Raw genomic sequence first — 24,393 nt, 5'->3', positions numbered from 1 at the left:
ATTTCCCAGTGGCCTTGCAAGTAAATACTAGAGGCGCTGCATGCTGAGACGCGTGGACTTTTCTGGAATCTGGAGAATTTTCCAGGCGTTCCCGGTTCAATATCCATTCATCGTCATTCTTTGTGACTGCCGGCTCAACTCCCGATCCGCAGACGGGCTGATAGGCCTGCTACCTTGACCAGCAGCACTGTTCTCTTTGAGCGCCAGCAATTGCTTCGCACGGAAAGTCTCGTAATGGATCTGCGAGGTAGTTTCGATGAGGTCTTGCAGGTGCGTGCGAGTCAGAAAGTTCCTCAGCGACACAAACTCGCAGTGGTTCTCATCCTCGACATTGATCACACCCCAGCGATTCTGGCGGCCACGCACTGATCGTCCACCAACGACGATCGAGTTCTCTGATCCAACCACGGCGAAGGGGATGAGATCCTTGATACTGCTGTTTGTGGCACGTTCCTCTTCATCTTGCTCGTCGTTATCATAAGGATACATTCGCAGGTTGTGGAACGTGAATTCTTCCTTGATTCGCTCCTTGAAGGCCATGCGCTCCTCCAAGGTCAGCGAATCAGACTTCGCAATCACAGGAACCACGTTGACGACATCAGACAACTTCTTCAGAACCACAATATCTATGGGCTTGAGGCTGGAGAGAGTTAGTATATTCTTGTGCGGAATCGAGCATTGATGCTACGGGCAACGTACGCATGACCTGATGGTTGAATGAAAAAAAGACAACAGTGAACACGGGTATCTTGGATGTATCGCTCTCGTTGCGCCGTAAGCTCCTTTCGCAGGTATGCCGAGTGCTGGTCCTTGATGTACTTGACAATGGGATCCCAACTATAGCGAGTTAGATTGCCGCAGTATCAATGTGGATCGTGGCTCCTTACCATCTGTCGTTGTTCACTTGATCACCGTAGCCTGGAGTATCAACAATGTTGAGCCGTAGGCGTACGCCATTCTCCTCAATTACTATCATATGTTTTTAGCACTTCTCCAGTATGTGGAAATCTTTGAGCGCACCGTGAGAGACTGATTGGATCTCGGTTGTACTTCGGACAGGCTCAGAGGGAGAGAGGCGACCCTTGGAGTCTATGAGATGAGATGCGAAGATGGTGTTTATAAGGGTCGATTTCCCCAATCCTGTTTGACCTGCAGCAATTGTCAGGCATCAGAACCTGTCGCCATAGAGGGTGTACTCTAGCCATACCAACGCAAATGACGTTGAATTGGAAACCACGTTTGAGGAGTTTGCGTTCAATCTGGGTAGTAATGCTGTCGAAACCGACATGGCTCTTGGGCATCACGGGACCTTGTTGGGGAGACATCGCAGTTGCCATGATGGGCTGAGCAGGGTGGAAGCCTGAGTATGCTTAAAACGAGGAACAAACTGACTTCAGGACAGCGCGTCAAGGTTGGGTTCGTTGGTCATCAATCACTCAATGATGAAGGAAACAGCTGGGGAAGAAGAGCTTCGGCAGACATTTGAAAGGGGGTTCGCGCTAGCGCGCAGCCTTGATCTCTTTTCTGTAAAGTCAAAATCAATAACAATACTTCCTCCAACGAAGTACCATCCACGACCGAATCACCAGAAAAGAAGACTGTGAATTGCCTCAGCTACTCGTCATGGCCCTACACCAGCAGTTTCCCCGCCTGCTCTTGCCCTTCGCGACGGCCTCTCCAATTACAATATCACCATTACGTGCAAGGACCGCCCCCTTTCTCGGACATATCCTACAACCCATTTTACAGCTATCAGTTACCATGTCCACAGTCACACGATTCGACGTCCCATCAATATTAGCTGGGCTCTGGGAATCAATTCTGCGAGCGGTGCCGAAAAAGAAGACATCACATAGGAAAAAGCGTCAACGATTCATGGCTGGGAAGGCTTTGAAAGATGTGACTGCCCTGAATAAGTGCTCGGCTTGTGGTAATGTCAAGAGAGCGCATCTGCTGTGTCCGTTTTGCGTCAATGGTTCGTATCAACCTAGTTGGATACTAGGACTTTGCTAAGCTGGATTTCTTCAGAGATCAGAGATATGTGGGGTGAGAAGGGATCCGAAGGGTCTAAAGAGACGACAGCAACGGTGGACGCATGATACATAATTGCATACGAGATCAGGGACTCCATTTGGCGGTATAGCGTGGTGCAGAGGAGCATTAGGTTGGCGTATGGTGTGATGCAAAAGCTTCAGGTTCCGTGCATCAGCGTACAATGAGCATAGAGTATCATTCGTTCCTAGCTGCAAAGCTTTGAGTGAATCATCAGACCGTTGCAAGGTTGGGGCATGATTCTCCCATTCATGGCTTGCTCGAAAGATGTAAACCCTGCCAGTAGAGGAAACCTCCAGACTCCCGAAGCTCACTTCTTTAACCTTCACAACGTTCTTCGCTAATGATATTCCCTTGCATTCAATCTTGCGAGGTCCAATTACCATCAATTGTGCAACAATTTCCGTAATTCGTGAAATATGGTACGCTCATTACCTCAGATTCAGGGAACGTATTTGACTTTAGCCAGTCAAAGCAATACCTTACCACGCACACCATCGATCATGGTAAGTCTACAACTAATCGACGTTTCCTTTACAATGTTCTTTCTCATCAAGCTTTAGCCCATCCCACAGACATCTTTTCCCTAAGCACTACGGCATCTCAGATCCTCTCCTCTTCCGGCTCTTCGTCCATCCGAGTTCACTCCACCAACCAACCGGATTTTCCCCTCTTTCAGACTCTTGATAATGCTCACAAATTAGGCTGCCACCATACCGCCATAAGCACAAATGGGCAGGTAGCCGCAAGCGTGGGCTTTGAGGGCGAAGTCAAAATCTGGGCAGTACGAGATGATGGGCGGTGGAGTGAAAGGACCAAGATTGTGGGTGCGACTTTCCCTTTTTCACCTTCTCCAAAGGTTTTCGGTATGAAGAGACTAGAATCCTGACATCTGTGCAGATGACAACAAAGCGGGAGAAATATGGTCGATAGCCCTCTCTGAGGATGGACAATACCTTGCTGCTACGTCTTTTGATGGGAGAATCAACGTATGGGACAATCTTGCAGATGGGGTCAAGATTCGCGAATTCGAGACGAAAGGAAGTTTCGGGATGAGCATAGACTTAGTCTGTCGCTATCTAAAAGGGTGCGAGAAATGGTGGCTAATATATGGGTAGTCCGTGAATGGAAGATTTACTGCTTCTGGGCATGAGAATGGTGGAATTTACATCTTCAACAATGATACCGGAAGGTTACTCCACTCACTGCCCGGCAAGTCGCCCACTTTTGGAGTGCATTGACATCTGCTGAGTTCTTGCTAGGCCTCGTCAAGCCTGTACGAGCCGTTGCATTTTCCCCAAGAGGTACGCTACTCGCAGCTGCTGGTGACTCCAGGGTGATTGCCTTGTATGATGTCTCTTCTGGCGACCAGGTAGCAACTCTTACCGGTCACGGAGCATGGATACTATCGTTGGACTGGAGCGATAGCGGAGAGTATTTGTTGAGCGGGTATGCTTGTGACACTGTGGGCTTCTCCGAGGCTTTCTAATGACGTGTTGCAGCGCATTTGACGGCAAAGTCAAGGTCTGGTCTATCGAACAGCGAACATGTGTCGCGACTCATATGGAGACGGAGAAGACCGTTTGGAGCGTCAAGTGGTTACCGAAGACGGGGAAGAATGAAGGGTTTGCTACAGCTGGAGCGAATCGGAGCATTTCTTTCTATAGGGAAGCTACAGGTGGATGAGCAGGGCGATGAACCAGTGTCTTGCACCTAGAATCCCAGATAATTCCATCCTCTCGTGGGTAGGCAGCGCCGAGTCTGCAACCGAATCGAATCGTTCAAATCCAGCGCCAAGCTCGAATCAATAGAGATCCAAGAAGCTGCACCTCAAGACCGCTTTGTTCTCTGACGAAGTGGCTCGCAACGATGCCCATTCATGGTTGAGAATGTTATGGCTATCTTGCCGCGATGCTGGAAGGGAATGAACTTTCCGGCTTCCTTGAAGAGAGATACTTTATGTCTCAGCAAATACCAATCTAGACTCGTTTGCAGTTGTGGCCAGCACCGTTGCAATTTGGGCCGACCTTCAGCTAGGTCCAACCCGTTAATGATGTTTCAAGCCACCAACATTATATTATACGGCAGCGCTCTGGCAATATTATTGATATTCATAGGAACACTAATAAATACAAAGCCTTCAAGGACTTCCAACCCGTATGCTCGGCTTTGTTTGAAAACTTGTTTTGTTCCCCCATTCCTAACTATATTCACTATACCTAGATGAAAATAATGTCTGGCTCTCCAGAGGCACGACACATCTACCCGTAGACAAATTCTTCCAAGGCTGACGGAAAGGCCGTTAAAATAATGCAGGTACGCGGAATCGGCCGAAGGAACAGACGCGAATCTGACTGGACACGCCAAAATGTGGCTAAGGCCTAGTAAGACGCTTGTTATTATTAGGCAGTCGCAAGCCAAAACCCCTGAGTTTTCCCCCTTCAGGTTTCACGTGCCGCGCTCTTCTTCTTCCTTCTCTTTCACCTCTTTCACCTCTTTTCATTATCATCACCAAGTAACCCTTCTTCATTTTCACATTTGACCCCCAGTCGCTCTTTAGCACTCAGCTCATTCTGTCGCAATCCTCTTGCCCAACACACACTCACTTAGTTTAATTCTCGCTCTTGTAATCGACCCACCAGACCAAAGCAACAACAAACATTCTTCGCCATGTTCGCCAAAACCGCTTTCGTCTGCGCTCTTTTCGCCGCCTCTGCTCAAGTTGCAGTTGCCCAAGCAGTTGTACAGCCTGCCTGCTTCATGAAAGTCTTTTCGTATGAAAGCTCCTCCAACGTCGAGGTCGCCGTATAAGCTAACACCCAACGCAGCTCATTCCAGACCGCATCACCTGGACATTACGCAGCCGACCAGAAAACTCTTTGCTGTAAAGAAGCGGCCGAGTTCAAGTCGCGTATCCAGTCGGATCTCTGCCCTTCTGGAGACCAAGCCGCTGCTTTGTCTTCATACAAAACCGCGTGCGAGGAGGCGGGTTATGGCTGTATGTTGTGAAGCCCTTTACTCACGTGGTTCATCGATCATTAGCTAACTCAGCGACTCTCTTAGCGTGCTCTAACTCAACTTCAAGCTTGGCATCTGCGTCAGGCACAGCATCTCCATCAGCCAGCTCCAACAGCTCAGCGCCTTACCCAGTCGTATACACGTCCACGTCCACATACTTTGATAAAGAATGTTCATGCACAAAAACCACAGCTGTTGTGTAAGACACCAAAATCCGTTGACCATAATAGCTCTTCGACTGACTCTCGTCGACAGCACTAGTGGCGTAGCTGGCGCTACTGGACTTGCAACTGGAACCGGCGCATCGGGCCCCTTCGCAACCGGCACCGCAGGTTCGGGCTCGAGCTCAGGATCAGGATCAGGATCAAGCTCAGGCTCAGGCTCAGGCTCAGGCTCAGGCTCAGGCTCAGGCTCAGGCTCAGGCTCAGGCTCAGGCTCAGGCTCAGGCTCAGGCTCTGGCTCAGGATCGGGTGCAGCCTCAAGCTCAGGCTCAGGCTCAGGATCGGGTGCAGCCTCCGGCTCTCCAATCACACCCGTCTCTCCGTCAAAGACTGGATCCGGACCAAGCTTTACTGGGGCCGCAACAAAGAATGTTGGCTCTGTCGCTGCTGGACTCCTGGCAGTCGCTGGTATCGCCATGGCCCTGTGAATCACCTAAAACTCCATAGTGGGTCGATGTCGCTTGTCATGTATAGAGCCTGCTCGAAGCATCGCTTTGGCGGAACATTGCGCATCTCCAGCGGCAACGCCAAGTCATACTTCGAACTCTTCGCTTTCTTCTGAGCAGATGCACATTTTATAGACAAGCAGTGCTGGCTTGATGACAGAGATCTTGGGATAGTCAAACAGCAGGACTAGGAGCAGTCTTTGCTCATCACCTTTATTTCGCTGTGGGTAGTTCGGACTAATTAATTCATGCATTGTCTAATCATGTGAAAGATCCCTATTCTTCAAGGCTTGAGTTTCAGTAGTGCAAACACCCGTAAACACGTAGGATTGTATATCGAGAAACCAGTACTGAAAACTCGATCAGTTCTGCAAAGGTTGACATTCTTTTGCGCGGTGGGGGAAGGTCAGAAAGCCTGGGCTTTTGTCATTGTCAGTGTCTAGAGTTGAATACGAAAAGATTTAACCGATGTTGGCTCAACCGTCCCTGTAATCATCAAAAGTAGTATGTAGCGATCATGCACTCGTTATGTGCGCAATCTAGAGCAGTTGCTTCATTGAAGGTTGGTTTGACATTCGCGTTATCAGACAGTCACTTTCATTGACCCTGTCAGAATATTAAACGTCTGCGCCCAAATGGCCGCCTTCACCTTCGATTCTTGGCCACAGAGACAACAGCAAAGACTCTGGCAGCTTCGAATGTCGCCTCGAGAATCCCTCCCTACAAAGGCCTTCTCAGAAAGCTGAAGGAAGTTTACAATGTACTTGGGAGAGAGACGCAGCTCACTCTCGCGGAGAAAATTCTATACTCGCATTTATATAGCGTCGAAGAATCTCTGCTATCAAACACCCAAAGTGGCAAGGTTGTCCGGGGAAATGCCACTCTCAAACTCAAGCCGGACAGGGTGGCCATGCAAGATGCATCTGCACAGATGGCGCTGCTGCAATTCATGTCTTGCGGCCTCCCATCTACTGCAGTGCCTACGAGTATCCATTGTGACCATATGATAGTCGGGGAAAGAGGCGCAGACGTTGATCTTCCTGCTTCGATTACCGGTAACAAGGAGGTCTTTGATTTCCTAGAGTCAGCGGCTAAAAAGTATGGGATCGAGTTCTGGCCGCCTGGCGCGGGTATTATACATCAGACTGTCCTGGAGAATTATGCTGCGCCGGGCCTCATGATGCTCGGAACCGACAGTCACACTCCAAATGCCGGCGGCTTGGGTGCCATCGCTATTGGTGTTGGTGGCGCCGATGCAGTAGATGCCATGGTGGATGCGCCGTGGGAATTGAAAGCTCCCCGAATTCTGGGTGTTAAACTGCAAGGGCAGTTGAGCGGTTGGGCTGCCCCAAAAGACGTTATCATGAAGCTGGCAGGTCTCCTGACTGTACGGGGGGGCACGGGTTTTATCATTGAATACTTTGGCCCGGGTGTACACACTCTCAGCTGTACTGGCATGGCTACAATATCCAATATGGGAGCCGAAGTGGGTGCCACGACGTCGTTATTTCCGTTCACGCAGAGCATGATGCCTTACCTGCGATCGACGCATAGATTTGATTTATTGCGCGAAGTCGGCATTTACGCTCTACTGAGTGGAGAGGGAAACCAGTTGCTCCGCGCTGACCCCGAGGCCCTATACGACGAAGTTGTTACTATCGACCTCTCTAGTCTTGAACCGCATATCAACGGACCATTCACGCCAGATCTCTCCACGCCTCTTTCACAATTCAAGGATGCGGTCAAGATCAACAAATGGCCGGAATCTTTTGGCGCAGGATTGATCGGAAGTTGCACAAACAGCTCGTACCAGGATATGACCAGGGCCGAAAATATTGTCAAGCAAGCATCAGCTGTCGGTTTGGAGCCCAAGGCCGACTTTTTCATCACACCAGGCAGTGAGCAAATCCGAGCAACACTTGCCCGCGACTCGACGTTGGAGACCTTCTCCTCCGCTGGTGGCACTGTCCTAGCCAATGCTTGCGGACCATGCATCGGCCAGTGGAAACGTACCGATGGCGTCTCGAAAGGTGAAACGAATGCCATTTTCTCATCCTATAACCGTAACTTCAAGGGGCGAAACGATGGCAACCCATCAACTATGAATTTTCTTGCCTCACCCGAGATCGTCACCGCTATGTCGTATGCAGGCAGCACAATCTTCAACCCACTGACCGACACAATTCCCACGCCCTCTGGCAACCCATTCCAATTCTCTCCTCCTTCAGGACTCGACCTCCCGTCTGCAGGCTTTGCCCAAGGCAAGCCAGAGTTCGCCCCAAATCCTGGTGTTCCTTCTCCTGACCATCCCGTCATCATATCTCCAACTTCCGATCGTCTGGCCGTTCTTGAACCGTTTGCTCCATTTCCTGCTGGAGAACTTGAAGGTCTCCGTGTCCTATATAAAGTCAAAGGTCAATGCAGTACGTTATAATTTCCGAGGCAATTCTTCCCCATTCACGCTGTCTTACGAGTCGTCAAATATGTCTCCAGAGTTGTCTGCTCCTGAGACATGTCTCGCGATTTCAGAATCCCTCCCAAAAGAGTAATGCTGACTCCGAAATCATCAAGCGACGGATACAATCTCCGCTGCAGGCCCATGGCTTAAATACAAAGGCCATCTACCTAATATAAGTGCGAATACGCTGATTGGCGCCGTGAATGCAGAGACTGGCGAGACAAACATCGCTTACGACCATTATAATCTTGCAGAGTCTGGTGAGCCGCCCAAAAGCGGCATTCCGCAACTAGCTGAGAAGTGGAAGAACCAAGGGAAAGAGTGGATGGTGGTTGCTGAGAGTAACTACGGCGAAGGTAGTGCGAGAGAGCATGCTGCGTTGCAGCCTAGATATCTGGGCGCGCGTGTCATACTCGCCAAAGGCTTCGCTAGGATACATGAGACGAATTTGAAGAAGCAAGGAATCGTACCTCTGGTCTTTGACAACGAGGGCGACTATGAAACAGTCCGGGCAGGAGACGTGGTGTCTACAATCGGTCTGTATGACATGTTACGAAACGGCGGCAAAGGAGACGTAAGTCTGAAGTGTGAAAAGAAGGACGGAGAGCAGATAATCAAGGTCAGACATACGATCAGCAAAGATCAGGCTGGATTCATATTAGCAGGGAGTGCATTGAATTTGCTGGCCAAGAAAGAGGGTACGAAGAACTAAGGTATGAAGCCGAGATAGCTTAGTAACGGACATGTAAAGCATCAAATCGTGTGAAATGGTCAAAGTCTGTTTTGGTGAGTTTGTATTCCTATCCAGCTTTTTACCGCCCGCAGCTCTGGGGTCAAAAGGAGTTCATTAAAATCATTCCTGTGATGCTGCATCCTTGATACAGTCCCTGGCCACAGATCTCCACAAATGACCTGGTAACCCCCTTACGAGCTTCCACTGCTCTTCGCCAAACGCTTGGTGGTATCTAAGCCGCTCAAAAAAAATCACCGAACCGTTCCTGCCTTTCATTTTGAGGAATGTCAAACTTGACTGTTCCTTCGCGGGATCATCTCTTCACAGCCTTCGGCCTCGGCTTACACTCGTCCCCCTGTACCGCGTGCAACATGACCTTGTTCACCGTCTGTGGAGTATTCACGGAATACCCCTTGCTCCAATCATAGCTCACGGCATAGGCAAAAATATTCCCGCCCCGATTGAAGGCGGTACTTGAAATGGTCCCTCCAACCTCTGGATACCCTTTCAGGCGATGCTTCGCGTCTTTGTCCCAGAAGTGGAATGTGCCGTCAGAGCCTGCAGTACTGAATGTCCCGTGAACGGGATGGAATGAAATAGCATTGACGGAGTAGACGTTGCTGATGTCTCTGGTGTTGGGTGGTGTTTGTCTGTGGCATTTGAAGCTGAAATTTGAAGATGAATCTTTCTCTTCGACGTATTGAATGGCGCAACGGCCTTCTATGCTGCCGACGGCGAAGCCAGAAGAATCCGAAAAGCAGGTTACCACGCGGGTCTGCCACTTCAGTGGAGATTGTAGGGTCTTGTAGAATTCGGTTGGTTTGTCAAGGTTCACGATGTTGATGTACCGGTCCGCTGTACCGATGACGAGGAGGTTGTTTTTACTATCGATGCTGTAAACTCGCTCTTGGCACCCGACACTTGCTACGGGGTTGGGTTGCCGTAGATCCCAGTATTTGACTGTCTTGTCCCAGGACCCCGTCACAAGCACTGGTGTAGCTTGTCCAGGGACATCGATCATGCGCACGCAGCGTATTGGCTGGTCGTGGGCAGCGACTTGCTGAGCAGTAGTAGCGCCAGCGCCAAGGTCGAGGAGGCGAGCTGCTTTGTCGGCACCACCGCCGACTACTTTCGTACCATCCTGCGACAAGTGTCAGTGTGGGGCGCCCACAGATACACAAGATTGAGATAGGTACCTTCGACCAGCAGCAGCTCAGTACAGGACCTTCATGCTCGAAGAGAGCTTTCCCTTCACTCCCTCCTTGTGCGTTGATTTCGTAGATGCGGACTTTCTTGTCCCATGATGCAACGGCGAGATGTTCTGATTGGGGGGAGAATGAGATATCTGAGATGCTGTCTTCTGGTGGGTTGCTCAGTGTAACGTCTTTCGAGATATCGCCCGTGGTACTGTTTGCGGCGGATGCACTTGCGCTGGTTGCACTTCCGAAGAGGCCGGACATTTTTGAGGTCTGAGAACTGGCAACACAGAAGAAAAGTGGAGAGCAACAAGGGAAGAAACGGGAAAGTGTTGAAGCTCTCAGTCCATTTGTTGTAGCAAAAGGATTACTTTACCCCTGGCCATAATGTCAAGACGCTTCAAGCAGTTGTCAGTATCGTCCAAATTCCAGCGCGTCCTGCGCGTCTGCGTCTGTACATTTCCGCGCTAAGCCCTACCGACTTTTCTGAGCCAAAACTTGTGCCACAATCTCTCTTTCTTCTGTTCACTCCTCGCTCAGATAATCGCACTCAAAGCTTACAAACGGAGAAGTCGATACACTCGTGTTTTAGGCTTCTCACGATTACACATAGTGCTTTGGGAGAAAGTCCCCGGACACCTCTTGCTCCTTGGAGTACTGAGAAAGCGGAAACGCACCCCCATAAAAGCAACTTTCGGGGTTCATCTCCTCCCCACCTCTCCTACCCTCATAACCCCTTTCCTGGCTGTTGGTACTCCTCTCACTTTCTTCTCGGGCGCCGGGGTGCAGTCTGAGAGACCGCATGGGCGAAGATAAGAGTCCGAGCTCGACTGATCTGTGCACCGCATGGCTTGGGTTGGGAGTGGGAAGAGGAGGTCATGATCGTGTTTGGATGTGAGGAAGGGAGCTCATAGGTGCGTGGATGGAGGATACATTCGTCGAGATGGATAGACATGTGATTGCCTTCTTCTGACTTGCTCTGGTTTCCGGATTGGAGCGAGGAAGATGATGGTAACTCAATGGGGCTTACAGCTGAGGCGAGGAGTCCCTATCATTCTTCTCATTACTACGGCTCTGTATCTTGGGTTTCTGGTCCTTCGCGTTCCCTCGCACCATCGTCATGGGAGCAGAAGACAGAAAAGGCAAGGTGTGCTCGGTCATACGGGCCAGACGTCCATCAAAAATCTGTTCATATGATGATATAACAATCATAGAGTCAAGCACTTAGGCACTCTGCAGACCCAGTGTGGTGTCGGAGTGCCGCTGAAGACAAGATAATGCCTTTTGGTATCTGATGAACAACAAGCATTTTTCATGAGGCCTGGGAGCCAGAGATTAGCGAACCCTATTTCCCTCATATGCACAGCATGCATTGAATAATTGGAAACTACTCCATACCACTCTTATCATTCACAAGTATGTCTTATATCAGATGGCCCGCTCGAGTCGTAAGACCGAAAAGGATATCCACAAGACTATTGGATGTTCGAATATCTTTGTATCCTAGTAGTACTCGTAACCCCCGTAAGCCTCCGTCACTCCCCTCAATTGTACAGAAGAGCCACCAGCACGCTTGGTCATGTGCCTTGACCGTGGCCAGGATCGGAGAAGATGGTGTGAGTGATCACTCTCTTGAAGAATATACATTTGTGTGATAATGCAAGATGGGTCCTTTATCCTTGACTCCGGCGCCATGCAACAACGCTCAGGAACTCATTACTAATCCTTAAAACTGACATGCCCATTCGCATGCCCATTAGCCTTCCTCCGTCTTTCCTCGTCACTACTCTCTTCGTCAAGACTATATCTTTCCTCCGCTCCATCATGGTGTGGGTCCGGGCTCGCAACATGCAGCTCATCCAGCTCGCTTTCATCGAAATCTGCTGCTTCAACGTCCCTGGCTTGCCTCTTACTCCTGACCAGATGGGTGTTTGAACCTCCGAATAGACCGTCGTAGCCTGCCCTTCTGCGCCGATCCCGCCAGACGTAGAAGCCCCATACGCTCGCAAGTATGATGACTACAATCAGTGCTACCTCACCCGATTTGTAGTATGCAGCCCACTTGGCTTCCTCAAGCTTCTCTGCTTCTGCCTGTTCGGCTGATGTGCTGTTAGGGTGACCGCCCACACTCGTCTCTACCCCCTTTTCGCCATCAATCCGGGAATCCGTTGGCTTACCGCCAATGCTCGCTATATCTACACCCAAGAATCGATCAAGCATGTCTCTTGTTCGCCTGGGATAGTCGAAAGGTACCATGTGGGATGAATTGTAAAACAGAATGTAAGTCAGGTTTCGAGCTTCTTGGTAAAGTCCTGCTGGCTCTCCTTCGAAAGTCCAATGCCTGCGAGGGGCCCATGTTCCGGGAGAAAGTTCAAAACCTTTGCCGCCGTTCCATTCCATGTTGTGGATGAGCTCTTCGGTGCCGATGTGATTGCAGATAAGATCTTGGTCTCCGGAAAAGAGGATGACGGGCATTTGTTTCAGGATGTCGGGCAGAATCTGTATGGTTGGCTTGGATTTGGCGGTATTGAAATTTGAGCCCACCGCTCCAGAACATTCCGTCCATCCGGACTTCTTGTCTTTGTTGATATGCAGAGCCGCTTTGACATCATCCCTCCGCAGGTACGGTGTGACATTTGTGAGATCTGGGGGCCAATTCATACCGCAGCTGGGGTAGCTATCTCGAAGACGGACGTCGTACATATTGTAGCACTGTCCGTCCTTTTGAGAAAGTCTCAGGATTGATTGGAGGATGGACTCGCATGGTGGCAGATCAACTTTGTCTAAACCTCCTGGCTGATTGAGAGCGTCGGTGCACCTCTGATGCTGCTTTTCAAGCTCATTTGCCTCGGCAGAGCCGCCCTGGATTACGCCAGCGTCGTAGGCCATTGTGAGGTACGAGTCGTATTGCTCGACGGGCGATATCCACCCGTTCCCTATAAGGAGACCAGACAGATTCCACTTTTTGGACTGATTAGGCAAATTGTTATTGGAGAGAATAGCTTGGGCTATATATGGTATATGTTGCCCTGCGTAGGATTCTCCAGCAATGTAAAGCTGTCGTAATATTACTATTGAGCAGAGTTTTCCTTTTTAACGGTGGGTACTCACATCATTATCCTCGTACTCGGGGAACATTTCGAAGAACTTTTTCAGGAAGAGAATCATTTGATCAGCCATATCCTTGAGCTCATGAATGTAGCTATCTGTATCAACATAGCTGAAGCCTGTCCCGACAGGATTATCGACGAAAAGGATGTTGGCGAATTCATCCCAAGATCCATCATTGTATCGAAGAGTCGATTCATCCTTTAGTCGGTAGGGTCCAATCTCCATTAAAGCACCATCCATCGAACTGCAGCCCGGTCCGCCATTCAACCATAATACCGTCCGTTGCCGATTGGCTATATGGCGATTCTGAAAGTGCCAAAAGAAGAGATTGCCATTGTGCGCAGGATTGACTTCGATGTGACTATGAGAATGTCAATCCAAGTACAGGAGATGGGATGATATTTGCCCTCTTACCCAGCATGCATTTTCAGAAGCGGGCCGTCTGGCTGGCCAGGCAAAGACTGGACATAGTAGTCTGCTGCAGTTTTCTCTGCCGCCGAGACATTCCACATCCACATACATAAGCTGAGCCATGTCCAGATCGCGAATGAGGTAGGAAGCAAATGTCGCCGGACAGGACCAAGCCGTGGGCCAGGCATTACCGGGTCGCAACGTCGTCGCACACACAGTTGGAGGCAACCTTCTATGCCCTCGTGCCTGTAGTCTGATAATCGATAAGGACGAGGTGTCCTTGGCTATGGCGGGAGCGTCCTCATCAGGCAAGAGAAGGAAGCGCTCCTTCCCAAACTTCGCTATCTAGCCGGTGGCACCTTGCCGAAGACTAACAGCCAGGCTTGAGACTTGTATAACAACGGTGAGAATGCGGTCTTCTGAAGAATGAGATTCAAATGTGCTGATAAAGAAGCATCTCTAGTACTCTCAAGAATTGTAGGTAGTTAGTGGTAGAAAAGTGCCCGGGCCTTCAGGTGCGCTGTGCCGCCGAGGCGGTACCTAGAGCCAAGAGTAGAGTACACTAGAAGACCTCGGTCTCGAATCTCGATCAATATGTCACTTGCGACTCGCGACACCACTCACCATCTTCCGCTGGCACCTACAGGCTTGTCATGATGGCTACACATGAGAACGATCCCTTCGATTCCCTTCTCACTCTCGAAGATGAATTCTACAAAGAGGGTTACGATCTCGGGGCTTCGGACGGTAATCGCGCCGGACTGATTGAAGGCCGCTTATTCGGGCTCGAAAAGGGCTTCGAGAAATACGCCTCCATGGGCAACCTGTATGGAAGAGCAGTGATATGGACAGGGAGACTTCCATTCTTAAAAGATACTCCTGTATCTGACAGGCAAAATGCCGGCACTGCAGACATGCAGACAATTTTTACGAGCCAATCAGTACAAGAGAGCAGCGGAGGAGGTGTTCAGCCTGAAGTAGAAACACTACCAGGACGAACAGAGGTCCCCAGTCTACTTGCCAATGTGCGCTTGGAGAAACATCTTCGAACGCTATATGCTCTTACAGAGCCAGAAAGTCTCTCAACAGCTAACGACGAGAACTCTGTGTCGGAATTTGACGATCGCTTCAATCGTGCAGAGGGCAAAATCAAGGTTATAGAAAAATTGACTGGTGAGACGGGGTCACAAGCAATTCCTGGACGCTCTCCGTCCAGCTCGTCTGGACTAGAGCCAAAAGACAGGAAAGTCAAAAGAGGAGATGGTGGTATCGAAAGTGTCAGCAGCCTGCATGCTAGACATTAATCTTCATATGTAGCATCCTGATCTCTGGTCTTCTATGCTGCCTCTAGCACTGCTCCATAGCTTTTTATTTATCTCCCCGGCACCTGGTTGAGTACCCCACCATCGACCGCAATCAGCTCTCCATTGACATAACAATTCTTGCACAAGAAAATTACTGCTTGTGCCATCTCCTCATCACTGCCTGGCCTATCCGCGGGCACATGCCCTTTCTCTTGGACCTTTTCCGCCGGCATGTGAGTCTTGTTACTGTCATCGCTCTCCTTCATGGTCATCTCGCTTGGGAAGTAGCCCGGAGCTATGCTGTTTACCCTTACCTCCGCCTTCTCAAATTCTGCACTCATGAGCTTGCTGAGGTGTACCGTGGCTCCTTTTGCCGCGTTATAGGCGAAGTGGCCTTGGCTGTGCCTCATTATGCCGCTCATACTTGAAATGACGATGACAGAAGGCGAGCGTGGAGCAAATTTTTCTCCAATGGATGCCTGTAGGAGGGGCAGGAATGCGACGGTGCTGAAATAAACGGACGTTACATTGGTCTTTAATACACTGGACCAGTCATCGACCGACTCGGCTTGCCAAATCTTGTCGTGTAACTCGTCCGCAGAGGTGGAGTCCGGTGGGGCCTTGGGCCCGGAAACGCCTGCGTTCGTTACTGTGCGGGTGGGATCAGTAACAGAAGGTTATTGGCAGTGAAGAGACGAAGCGACACACTGAGCAAGTTGAGATATTTTTCCTTTGAGGCCAAGTTTTGGACAAGCTTCTCGAGATCTGATTTCGAAGTGACGTCACATGGTCCAATGCTACAAGTGTATTGGTCAGCGTTCTTTCTCCTATTAGCTTGCCGGTTGACTTTACGGTATGATATGTCCTCCTCCTTCTGGACTGTGGTTTTTGGCGGCATTTTCGAGTACTTCCATCCGGCGGCCTGTGATATAGACCTTGGCGCCTGATTCCGTTAGCTGTCGGGAATGTTGTTCATGTCCTTAACTCTGAGGAACGACTCTACAGATATAGCGGAAGGCTGAGTGTCTCACCATTAGCAGCCAAGGCTTGAGTTGCCATCAGACCAATGCCTGTACCACCTCCAGTGACCTACATCATTACCGAGTTAGCCGTTCCACTTCAAGACAAACTTCAAATTACAAGACAGGTCTGAGGAGCTTTAAGGCCTCAACATCGACTTCGTATTCCAGCAACAAGTCCTGAGCCTTAAGACAAAAGTATTGAAAGGGAAGCAATTGCTCGGAAAGGGTGCGTACAAGGCAGACATAGTCCTTTACAGAGAAGATATCTTGAACCTTCAGTTGATGCGTTGATGCCATATTGAAGTGCACAAAATCCTTTGGTAGCGCTTTGGTTGTCTGTATAAAGTGCTGTATGATTAGAAGATATCAAACATATCTGAACCATGGTCGTGGATGTACCCGGAATTGTGACCCCACGTCATCACAAGCTTTTTTCACATGTGCAGATCGTGCAGATCCTATGCAAGGCACAAGCTCTTAAGTACTTCTAGCCTCAGCGGATTCATTTCTACTTCAATGTCACCAACTCTTCAGCACTTGTAGGATGTATAGCCACGCAGCTATCAAAATCCTTCTTCGTTGCACCCATCTTGACTGCTACACCAAAGCCCTGCAGCATCTCAGAGCAGCCACTTCCCAGAATGTGCAGTCCAACCACCTTCTCCTCTGGACCGACACAGATGAGCTTGTAGCTCGAAGGCGCCTTCTCATCTGGCTCCATCATGGCATAGTACATTGCCGTGAAACTCGTATTGTATACCTTGACTTTGTCATCATACTTCTCACGGGCTTCTGGTTCTGTCTACGCAAATTTCGGAGTCAGCATCGCTTATCTGAGGTAGGTAATAGAATTGCAAGACAGGTTTAGGAGGAAGAAAAGTCTTCTTGCTCCCGAAAACGTGTTTTGCGACTCAACTTCAATACCAAATGGGAGTGATCAGTCTTGAAATGTACCTACCATGCCTATTGAGCCGACTTCTGGGTGGGCAAAAACGACAGAGGGAATGTTTGTATAATCTAGCTTTGCATTCTTGAAGTCAGGGCCGCCGAAGAGTCGATTGGCAAGTTGGCGTCCGGCCGCTATCGCAACCGGAGTCAACTCGATCTTGCCGCAGACATCTCCGAGGGAATATATGCCGTCAACATTGGTATTCTGGTAGTCGTCCGCAATGATCTGGCCGCGTTCATTCTGCTTGACGCCTGCTTTATCTAAACCTAGATCTTCGACTTCGGGGTTACGGCCAATAGCCCAGAGGAGGCAGTCAATGTCAAGAGTACCCGATTTATTTTCAGAGTCTGAGTAATGCAATTTCAACCAGCCAGCTTTCTCAGGGTGCTTTTCCACTTCAGATTGCGAGGAGTTTCGGTGTATAATTATACCTCTTACAATCTCGCAGTCAGTATTGCCTATTGAAGGAGGGGTTATGAACACGTTGCGAGAGTTAGGACTGCCAAGACATGTCACAAGACTCAATACTTGGTCAAAAAGACGAAACATGGAAGCTGAGATTACGTACTGGCGCTCATATTCGGACACGATCTTGTCTTGGATCATTGGGTCAAAGTTACGCAAGAACTTGTCGTGTCTAATGAACAGATGCGTCTCGCTACCAAGGTGGTGGAACATGCCGGCCATCTCAACAGCGATGTAGCCTGCTCCGACAAGAGCCACCTTCTCCGGCCTCTTTTCCAAGTCGAAGAAACCATCAGAAGTTATGCCCAATTCGCTTCCTGGAATTTTCGGAATGTTTGGGTGGCCGCCTGTGGCCAGTAGGATTTTTTTAGCGCGAATGGTTTCTTTGCTGCCATCGTCGAGGACAACCTCGGCTTCATTCTTCGAACGGAGGCGAGCGCGGCCGTGAAGCCATTCAACGTGATCGTTTCCAAGGTTTTTAGCATAGATGCCATTCAGGCGTTCGACGTAAGCATCACGCTTGTGTTTGAAGGTTTTCCAATCGAAAGGAGCGGTCTCCTTGATAGAGAAGCCGTATGCTTTGGCTTCATGTAGGGTTTCTGCAATTGCCGCAGCGTTCCAGGTGACCTTCTTGGGGACGCACCTTGATGAAGATCAGTATGCCAGGAGTTTCTTTGTGAGCCCTAGGGATGGTCCGAACCCAACGTTGACACAGGTACCCCCCAGGCGATTACTTTCTACAGCGATTGTCTTCGCACTCCATTGTCCACTAGCCCTTCTTGCAGAGGCCAGACCACCACTACCTCCTCCAATGACGAGATAATCACACTCTTTAGTAATAGGAGCCATGGCTGGGAAAGAGACAGAGAAGTGACGGGAGAATGCGGATAGCCGTGGTAATACTGCTGTTGCAGCAGTATGGTGGCTGACAGAGCGAAGGAGAGTTGGGTGAGACAGCTTGAAAAAGTATGCGATACAATGGAGAATGACTTGTTCGCAGAATTACGTGTAGAGATGAAAAGGAAGAGAAGATGGAAAACACAGCACAACTTTTAGATAATGATGATGAAATGACCCGAATCATTGTCCAGTACCAGTCAGCACCCTAAGGGCGGCGTCGGCCCGGCCCGGTGTTCTAGGTAGAATACGAGTCTGGAGTACCTCACATAAATGCTTGAGTTCGGGTCGCGTCAGGTCTCGGTCGCTTCTCGACGCAATCTTTGGATCGTCAACTTTCTTCCCACGAGAGATTGGTTGGTTGATCGATACACTCGTACCATTAAAGTATGGATGGCGTCGCGATTATCCTGGCTCGGCTCCTGTACCAACTCCCAGCTCGGAATCTTAGCTAGAGCTGTTGGCGTCAATTCGTCTGGTACCAAACCTATTCTGACCGCCCATCTGCTAGACCATCTTCCCAAAGCAACTCTCGCTCCTTATAAGCACCGGGATACTCTACAGGAGCCATGCAGGATCCTCAGTATAGATATGGGCATTCGCAACCTCGCATACTGCTGCCTCGTCCTTCCTCGTACCGGCAGCGGGATTGCGACAGATATTGGAAACCCCGTGGTCGAAGATTGGACTCGTATCGCTATTTCTAAAGGCTTGGACAAGTCAAAGCAAGCTGAAGATCTGGTGCCGAACAAGGCGATCAAAGAAGTGAAGCGGTCAGGGAAGATCAAAATTTCAAATCCAAAGGAGGCGTTCGATCCAGCAACTTACTCCCAGCATGCATACGACCTTATCACCACTCTCCTAGAGGACCTCAAACCTACCCACATTCTAATTGAACGGCAAAGATTTAGATCAATGGGTGGATCAGCAGTGCAGGAATGGACTCTGCGCGTTAATATGTTCGAAGCAATGGTTTATGCTGTCTTGAAAACATTTGCGGAACGTGGATTATGGAAGGGGACTGTACATCCGATTGCTCCTTCGAAGGTATCGAATTTTTGGATCACGAACAAGCAGGGTGCTTTAAAGGAGGGACCGGGTTCCAAAAGCGCGAAGACTAAGACAGCAAAGATAGAATTAGTTGCGGAATGGTTGGATGAAGGAGCTCACTTTGAAATGAAAGGAGCAGCTGCGCAGTTGGGTCAAGCATATTTGAGGAAGAAGCGGAGGAAAGATAGCAAGTCGTTGGTGAAGCAGAAGAAGCTGTCAGAATCCAAAGCACAGGGTGTTGCGCAGGATTCGGTGGAAAAGCTTGATGATTTGGCTGATTGCTTGCTTCAAGCCATGGCATGGATTAAGTGGGAGAAGAACCGAAGATTGATCATGGCAAGAGGAGCAGCAGCACTAGGGGAACTGGAGGAACACTAACTCGGGAACTATTTATTTAATAATGTGCTTGCTAATATCCGGCGAGTATTCCCAGCGCTGTTGTGTGCGTGTTGTTTGTTACAGAATTCCATTCCATCTAGTCAAGATTCAAGATGGTTGATGCGAGATGCTCAGCGATCTAGCACCCTTCAGGCAGCTACGTTCTTCCCTTGTTTGGCCTTCTTGACTGCAGAACCTACCACCTCTTCGCCAGCAGCCAGTGCCCTCTTCGTCTTTTTTGCCAAAGTGGTAGTGGTCTCTTCTGCCCTGCCTTTAACCTTCTTCACTCTCTTAGTCTTGACTTCCTCGCTCACGACGACAGGACCATTGCCATCTTCACCCCCAGCCGTCACCAACGACTTCTCCTCTTCGACCTTCTCCCCATTCTCGATCTTCTTCGCTACATCTCTGACGGGCACTTCGTCAACGCCCTTCAAATCGCCCGCCTCAAATTCATACCCAATTTCCTTAGTCTTCTCATTCTTGGACGCCCTACGCTTTTTCTCTTCTTCGATTCTACCAGCCCATTGCTCCCTACCGAGTCCCATCTCGAACTTCCTCCCCTCAATCTTGTTCCATGGCACAGCTTTGAAACGCTTGTTGGCACCCTTCCACAGCTGCTCATGTACCTGCTCTTTTGCTACTACCTTGCACTTCAAGATATGCCCAAACATGAGGTAATTGTCCATCGTATCAGCGACGATCTTAGCAACACCAGCCGAAGTGAACTCAATAAAGGCGTAGTGCCGGGAAGCACCACTCTTCTGGCTGCGTGACAAGCGGAGGCGACTGATGTCGCCGAATTGGGAAAAGTATTCCCGCATCTCATGCTCATAGAAGCCATGAGGAATACGCCCTACGTACACCACGCCTGGTCCCTCGTTAGCACCATTTCTGACGTCCTCGAGTTTCTTTGCGGTGGTCTCCGCTTTAGGCAGCCGAGGGAGTTCCTGGCCTTGTTGAAAGCCGGAGCCCGGAACGGGTGCTTCGTCGCCGTCGCTCTCGAAGCCTGCGAGGAGGGCGGTGGTTTGGTCGTCCGGCTCATCGTGCGAGTCGTCTTCCGACTCGGCGTCCCCAGGCCCGTCAACTTCTGCTATCTTGCCAGAAGATTCAGCTACGTCCTCCGCTATGGCTTTGCCCTTACCCTTGGCCTTCTTAGCTGAAGCTTTCGCTAATTCCTTTGCGTCCGTTGCCCCCTCCGCTGCTTCGCTAGCGCCTCCCATGATCGAAGAAGCAAGACCTCCAAGGGAGGCTCTTGCGGCGTTGGCTCCTTCAGTTGCTGTTGCTAAGAGCTCTCCTACAGCATCTCCTACAGCATCTCCAACGGATTTGGACTTGGTGTTTGCTTTCTTCTGTTTCTTCTTTGCCGAAGCATGCTCAGACAACGGATCGAGAATGTTAGTCTTCACGATCTCAGTATCTGCGCTCGCGGGGGCCTTGCGCTTCTTGGATTTGGACGCCTCAGGCTTCGATTGTTCTTCGGTAGATGCTGTGAGCTTGACGGACTTATCATCCTTGGCGGGCTTAGAATCTTTTGAAACCGCTTTTTTGTTCATCTTTTCGGCGCCAGCTTTGGCATCCTTCTTCACAACATCAGCAAACCCGGCGGGCGTCTCTGCAGTTAGAGCCATGGTTTTCGCAGCTTGCTTGGCTTTCTCAGTCCCAGCCTTGGCCCCTTTTCTTACAATATCTGCGACGTCGGCAGCTGTTTCGGTAGCTGGAGCCTTAAATTTCGCAGCTTTCTTGACCTTATCGGTTCCAGCCTTGGCCCCTTTCTTCGCAATATCTGCGACGTCGGCAGCTGTTTCGGTAGCTGGAGCCTTAAATTTCGCAGCTTTCTTGACCTTATCGGTTCCAGCCTTGGCCCCTTTCTTCGCAATATCTGCGCCGTCGGCAGCTGTTTCCGCAGCGGAAGCTTTAGCAGACTCAATCTTGCTCGACTCCTTGGCAGGTTTCTTGGCAGTCTTCGGAGGCTTTGTTGCTTGAGGGCGAGTAGCGGGTTGCTTCTCCATAGCTCCAGGAGCCTGTCCTTTTCCCGCCTCTAACAGTGTCTCAAATGGCGCTTCATCCATAGCAACATCCGGAAGGACGGTAGAGCTTTCCTGTTCGGCAGCACCCTTCTCGGCTTTTGACTTCTTGGCTTTCACCTTCGTCTCAGCCTTGGCGGTCTTTGAAGTAGCGTCGGTCTTGGGCTTTTTATCTGCAGTTAGCTCCTTGGGCGCCTTCTTCGACTTGTTTGAGCTCTCAGGCTTCTCTTCGGCCACATCATCCTTGGCAACCTTCGGCCCCCTTGACCTCTTTTGCTTTTCTACTCCCTTGTTGCTCGTCTCGCTTGGCGGTTCAGCGACTTCATCTTTCGCACCTTTTCCCTTCTTGCCTCTCTTCACAGTCTCGGCTGGCTTCGCTTCAACTTGATTTGATCTTTCCTCTTTACCAGCAGGTGCTGTCTTTGTCTTTTTGTTGGGCTTGACAGCCTTCGGTTCAGCTGGCTTGCTTGATTGTTCCGCATCTGCGTCATCATCAAAGTCGAAGTAATTGCCTGCGCGCTTACGCGATGGTCTTGGTGATGCTACTGTAGCTTCTTCGATGTTGAGATCAGGAGCTTCATGTTTGTCACTGGGCTTCGACTTAGCGGCAAGCTTCGCGGTTCCGTCGACAACTATTGATACAAGCATCTGTTAGAAGGACCGTTGCCGATGGTGGATCTAGATATATTTTTACCTAGATTCTTGGGTGTCTTGGCTTTAGGCATCGTGGCAAGGAAAAGGTTCAAGCGCGCACGCGGTAGTTATGTAGGGTATCAGGTCTAGAATCTTTCTCAATTATGTTGTACTGTGGGTTTGTTTTGGACGTGAAATGTTGTCTGATGAGATTAGGAGAGGTGGTAATGTTGCTTCTCGCGTTGTTGTTGTTGTGGTGCCAAAGCTGATGTCTTTTAGCGCCGTCTTGGTTTTAGCGTGTGCAAGTGTATCTACAATGCTTGGCACAGAGAAAAACGCGCACAGACCCCAAGGATAGTAGGTAATCGTATGGGAACACGTTACACTTAGTATGGGCCACCCCAACGCTAAGGCCGCCCCAATACGGATTTTTTCAATTATTTTACCTACCCACCCACATATATATATACTATAAACTATTATCATCTATTTTAACCTCTCTAGTTCTTTTAATCTTAATTAACTATCTAGCCCTCGTTATAGTAGCCTTAAATCACTTAATCTTCTTATTTCTAAGTGTATTATATATTCGAGACTCTTAGATATTTATCTACTCTAAAGCCTTTAAAGTCTTTATAACCTTCGTTTTCTTATATATAATAATCTTATTTCGAGCTTAATAAGAGTAGATAATATCTTTCTTCTATATTATAATATTAGATTCTACTTTTCGAGTTACTCGAGCTACTATAATTTATTAAATAGTATTTAATTCTCGCTTAACGAGAAGATTTAAAAGTATCTTCGCTTCTATTTTATAAATATATCTATTAAACATTTAATCGATTAGATATATATTTCGTAATTTCTTTTTATATTATATAATTTAACGATAAGTATATAATATTAGCTAGTTTTCAAGATCGAGTATCTTTTATTTTAAAGTCTTATTTCTTAGCGAAGAGTTTCTTCGTTAAAATCTAGCTAAATAATTTAAAATAATAGTAGAATTATAGAAAAAAAGGCTTATTTCTCGCTATTTAAATATAATAGTTAATTTAATAAAGATTCGATTATAAATTACTTAAAAATTAGTTAAAAAATCGAGTTTTAAATAATTATCGCTAGCTTAACGTATTACGATATTAATTATCTTAATATATTAATATTTAAATAGCTAAAAGACATCTATATTTAATAACTAATATAGATATAAAGAGTATAGAAGTAAATAGAATAAAATATTATTATTATTCTTTATATATTTAAATACTTCTCTTATAAGATAACTACTATAATTATTAAATAGTAATAATCTATATATTTCTATACGTCTTCTCTTCGTAAAATAATTAAAATACTTAATTCAGGCCTTATATAGATTATCGTTTACGTATTCGATATTATTAATAGCTTATAAAGTATCGAAATTAAGACTCTCTTAAAATTAATTATTAAAGTATTATTTTTTAATTAAAATTAGTATTAGAGAAAGCGTATAGTTTAAGTTATCAATACACTCGATTAACGTAATATACTCTCTATTATTTATATTCGTTTAATAAAATAAAAATTCTTTTTCTTCTATAATAATCTATTAACTCTTATCTATTTTAATTTAAAATTTAATCTTATTAAAATTATAAATATTCTTTACTTATATTTTAAACTCTTAATAAATACTCTAAAAACGTTAAAACCAGTTCTAAATAACTTCTAATTTATACGTATTCTTTCATTAAGTTATAAGAGACTTTTATTTACGTATTTTATATTAAGAATTATAACTTATAAATCGCGTAAGCTAATAATTATCTACGTATTTAGATAGATTAAAGCGCTCGCGAAGAATAAAATTTATAGCTCTTTTAAATATCGAACGACTATAAGATATTTTTAATTTATTATTAAATTTAATACGTTATAGACCTTAGCGTTATTTACGTTAAAGCGCCGATATTATATATACTACGTTAGAGTTTCTTTTAGAATTTAGTTTTAATAATATATCTCGTATATCTA

At 48.0% G+C, this 24,393-nt stretch overlaps 12 protein-coding genes across 12 annotated transcripts; 6 read left to right on the top strand and 6 right to left on the bottom strand.

Moving 5' to 3' along the window:
* Positions 1-96: 96 nt before the first annotated feature.
* Positions 97-1,337, bottom strand: HO173_003823 (uncharacterized protein; the record flags this gene model as incomplete). The annotated part of the gene is made up of 5 exons (XM_037305748.1): positions 97-640; positions 700-837; positions 888-969; positions 1,021-1,149; positions 1,208-1,337. 5 exons carry the CDS (start codon positions 1,335-1,337, stop codon positions 97-99), a joined length of 1,023 nt encoding a protein of 340 aa, XP_037167503.1.
* Positions 1,338-1,761: 424 nt separating this feature from the next.
* HO173_003822 (uncharacterized protein) lies at positions 1,762-2,099 on the top strand (the record flags this gene model as incomplete). The annotated part of the gene is made up of 2 exons (XM_037305747.1): positions 1,762-1,975; positions 2,029-2,099. The coding sequence occupies 2 exons, from the start codon at positions 1,762-1,764 to the stop codon at positions 2,097-2,099; spliced, it is 285 nt and encodes a 94-aa protein (XP_037167502.1).
* Positions 2,100-2,471: 372 nt separating this feature from the next.
* Positions 2,472-3,738, top strand: HO173_003821 (uncharacterized protein; the record flags this gene model as incomplete). The annotated part of the gene is made up of 7 exons (XM_037305746.1): positions 2,472-2,474; positions 2,522-2,558; positions 2,616-2,879; positions 2,953-3,119; positions 3,171-3,264; positions 3,315-3,501; positions 3,555-3,738. The coding sequence occupies 7 exons, from the start codon at positions 2,472-2,474 to the stop codon at positions 3,736-3,738; spliced, it is 936 nt and encodes a 311-aa protein (XP_037167501.1).
* Positions 3,739-4,722: 984 nt separating this feature from the next.
* On the top strand, positions 4,723-5,719 carry HO173_003820 (uncharacterized protein; the record flags this gene model as incomplete). The annotated part of the gene is made up of 5 exons (XM_037305745.1): positions 4,723-4,826; positions 4,881-5,050; positions 5,116-5,269; positions 5,326-5,456; positions 5,571-5,719. The coding sequence occupies 5 exons, from the start codon at positions 4,723-4,725 to the stop codon at positions 5,717-5,719; spliced, it is 708 nt and encodes a 235-aa protein (XP_037167500.1).
* A 535-nt stretch (positions 5,720-6,254) lies between these two features.
* HO173_003819 (uncharacterized protein) lies at positions 6,255-8,907 on the top strand (the record flags this gene model as incomplete). Its single annotated transcript, XM_037305744.1, has 3 exons — positions 6,255-6,299; positions 6,351-8,160; positions 8,309-8,907. The coding sequence occupies 3 exons, from the start codon at positions 6,255-6,257 to the stop codon at positions 8,905-8,907; spliced, it is 2,454 nt and encodes an 817-aa protein (XP_037167499.1).
* A 334-nt stretch (positions 8,908-9,241) lies between these two features.
* Positions 9,242-10,388, bottom strand: HO173_003818 (uncharacterized protein; the record flags this gene model as incomplete). The annotated part of the gene is made up of 2 exons (XM_037305743.1): positions 9,242-10,069; positions 10,125-10,388. 2 exons carry the CDS (start codon positions 10,386-10,388, stop codon positions 9,242-9,244), a joined length of 1,092 nt encoding a protein of 363 aa, XP_037167498.1.
* Positions 10,389-11,843: 1,455 nt separating this feature from the next.
* Positions 11,844-13,834, bottom strand: HO173_003817 (uncharacterized protein; the record flags this gene model as incomplete). The annotated part of the gene is made up of 3 exons (XM_037305742.1): positions 11,844-13,181; positions 13,236-13,596; positions 13,650-13,834. 3 exons carry the CDS (start codon positions 13,832-13,834, stop codon positions 11,844-11,846), a joined length of 1,884 nt encoding a protein of 627 aa, XP_037167497.1.
* Positions 13,835-14,299: 465 nt separating this feature from the next.
* On the top strand, positions 14,300-14,950 carry HO173_003816 (uncharacterized protein; the record flags this gene model as incomplete). The annotated part of the gene is made up of 1 exon (XM_037305741.1): positions 14,300-14,950. One exon carries the CDS (start codon positions 14,300-14,302, stop codon positions 14,948-14,950), a length of 651 nt encoding a protein of 216 aa, XP_037167496.1.
* Positions 14,951-15,018: 68 nt separating this feature from the next.
* Positions 15,019-16,269, bottom strand: HO173_003815 (uncharacterized protein; the record flags this gene model as incomplete). The annotated part of the gene is made up of 5 exons (XM_037305740.1): positions 15,019-15,599; positions 15,659-15,747; positions 15,803-15,893; positions 15,982-16,039; positions 16,207-16,269. The coding sequence occupies 5 exons, from the start codon at positions 16,267-16,269 to the stop codon at positions 15,019-15,021; spliced, it is 882 nt and encodes a 293-aa protein (XP_037167495.1).
* A 211-nt stretch (positions 16,270-16,480) lies between these two features.
* On the bottom strand, positions 16,481-18,235 carry HO173_003814 (uncharacterized protein; the record flags this gene model as incomplete). The annotated part of the gene is made up of 4 exons (XM_037305739.1): positions 16,481-16,774; positions 16,931-17,354; positions 17,490-18,029; positions 18,087-18,235. The coding sequence occupies 4 exons, from the start codon at positions 18,233-18,235 to the stop codon at positions 16,481-16,483; spliced, it is 1,407 nt and encodes a 468-aa protein (XP_037167494.1).
* A 321-nt stretch (positions 18,236-18,556) lies between these two features.
* On the top strand, positions 18,557-19,711 carry HO173_003813 (uncharacterized protein; the record flags this gene model as incomplete). Its single annotated transcript, XM_037305738.1, has 1 exon — positions 18,557-19,711. One exon carries the CDS (start codon positions 18,557-18,559, stop codon positions 19,709-19,711), a length of 1,155 nt encoding a protein of 384 aa, XP_037167493.1.
* Positions 19,712-19,860: 149 nt separating this feature from the next.
* HO173_003812 (uncharacterized protein) lies at positions 19,861-22,463 on the bottom strand (the record flags this gene model as incomplete). The annotated part of the gene is made up of 2 exons (XM_037305737.1): positions 19,861-22,370; positions 22,433-22,463. The coding sequence occupies 2 exons, from the start codon at positions 22,461-22,463 to the stop codon at positions 19,861-19,863; spliced, it is 2,541 nt and encodes an 846-aa protein (XP_037167492.1).
* Positions 22,464-24,393: the final 1,930 nt, after the last annotated feature.

Source organism: Letharia columbiana, assembly GCF_014066305.1.
Source record: "Letharia columbiana isolate WasteWater2 chromosome Unknown Sc0000009_s1, whole genome shotgun sequence".
Taxonomy (NCBI): Eukaryota; Fungi; Ascomycota; class Lecanoromycetes; order Lecanorales; family Parmeliaceae; genus Letharia; species Letharia columbiana.
This window is presented reverse-complemented; position numbering and strand designations above follow the sequence as displayed.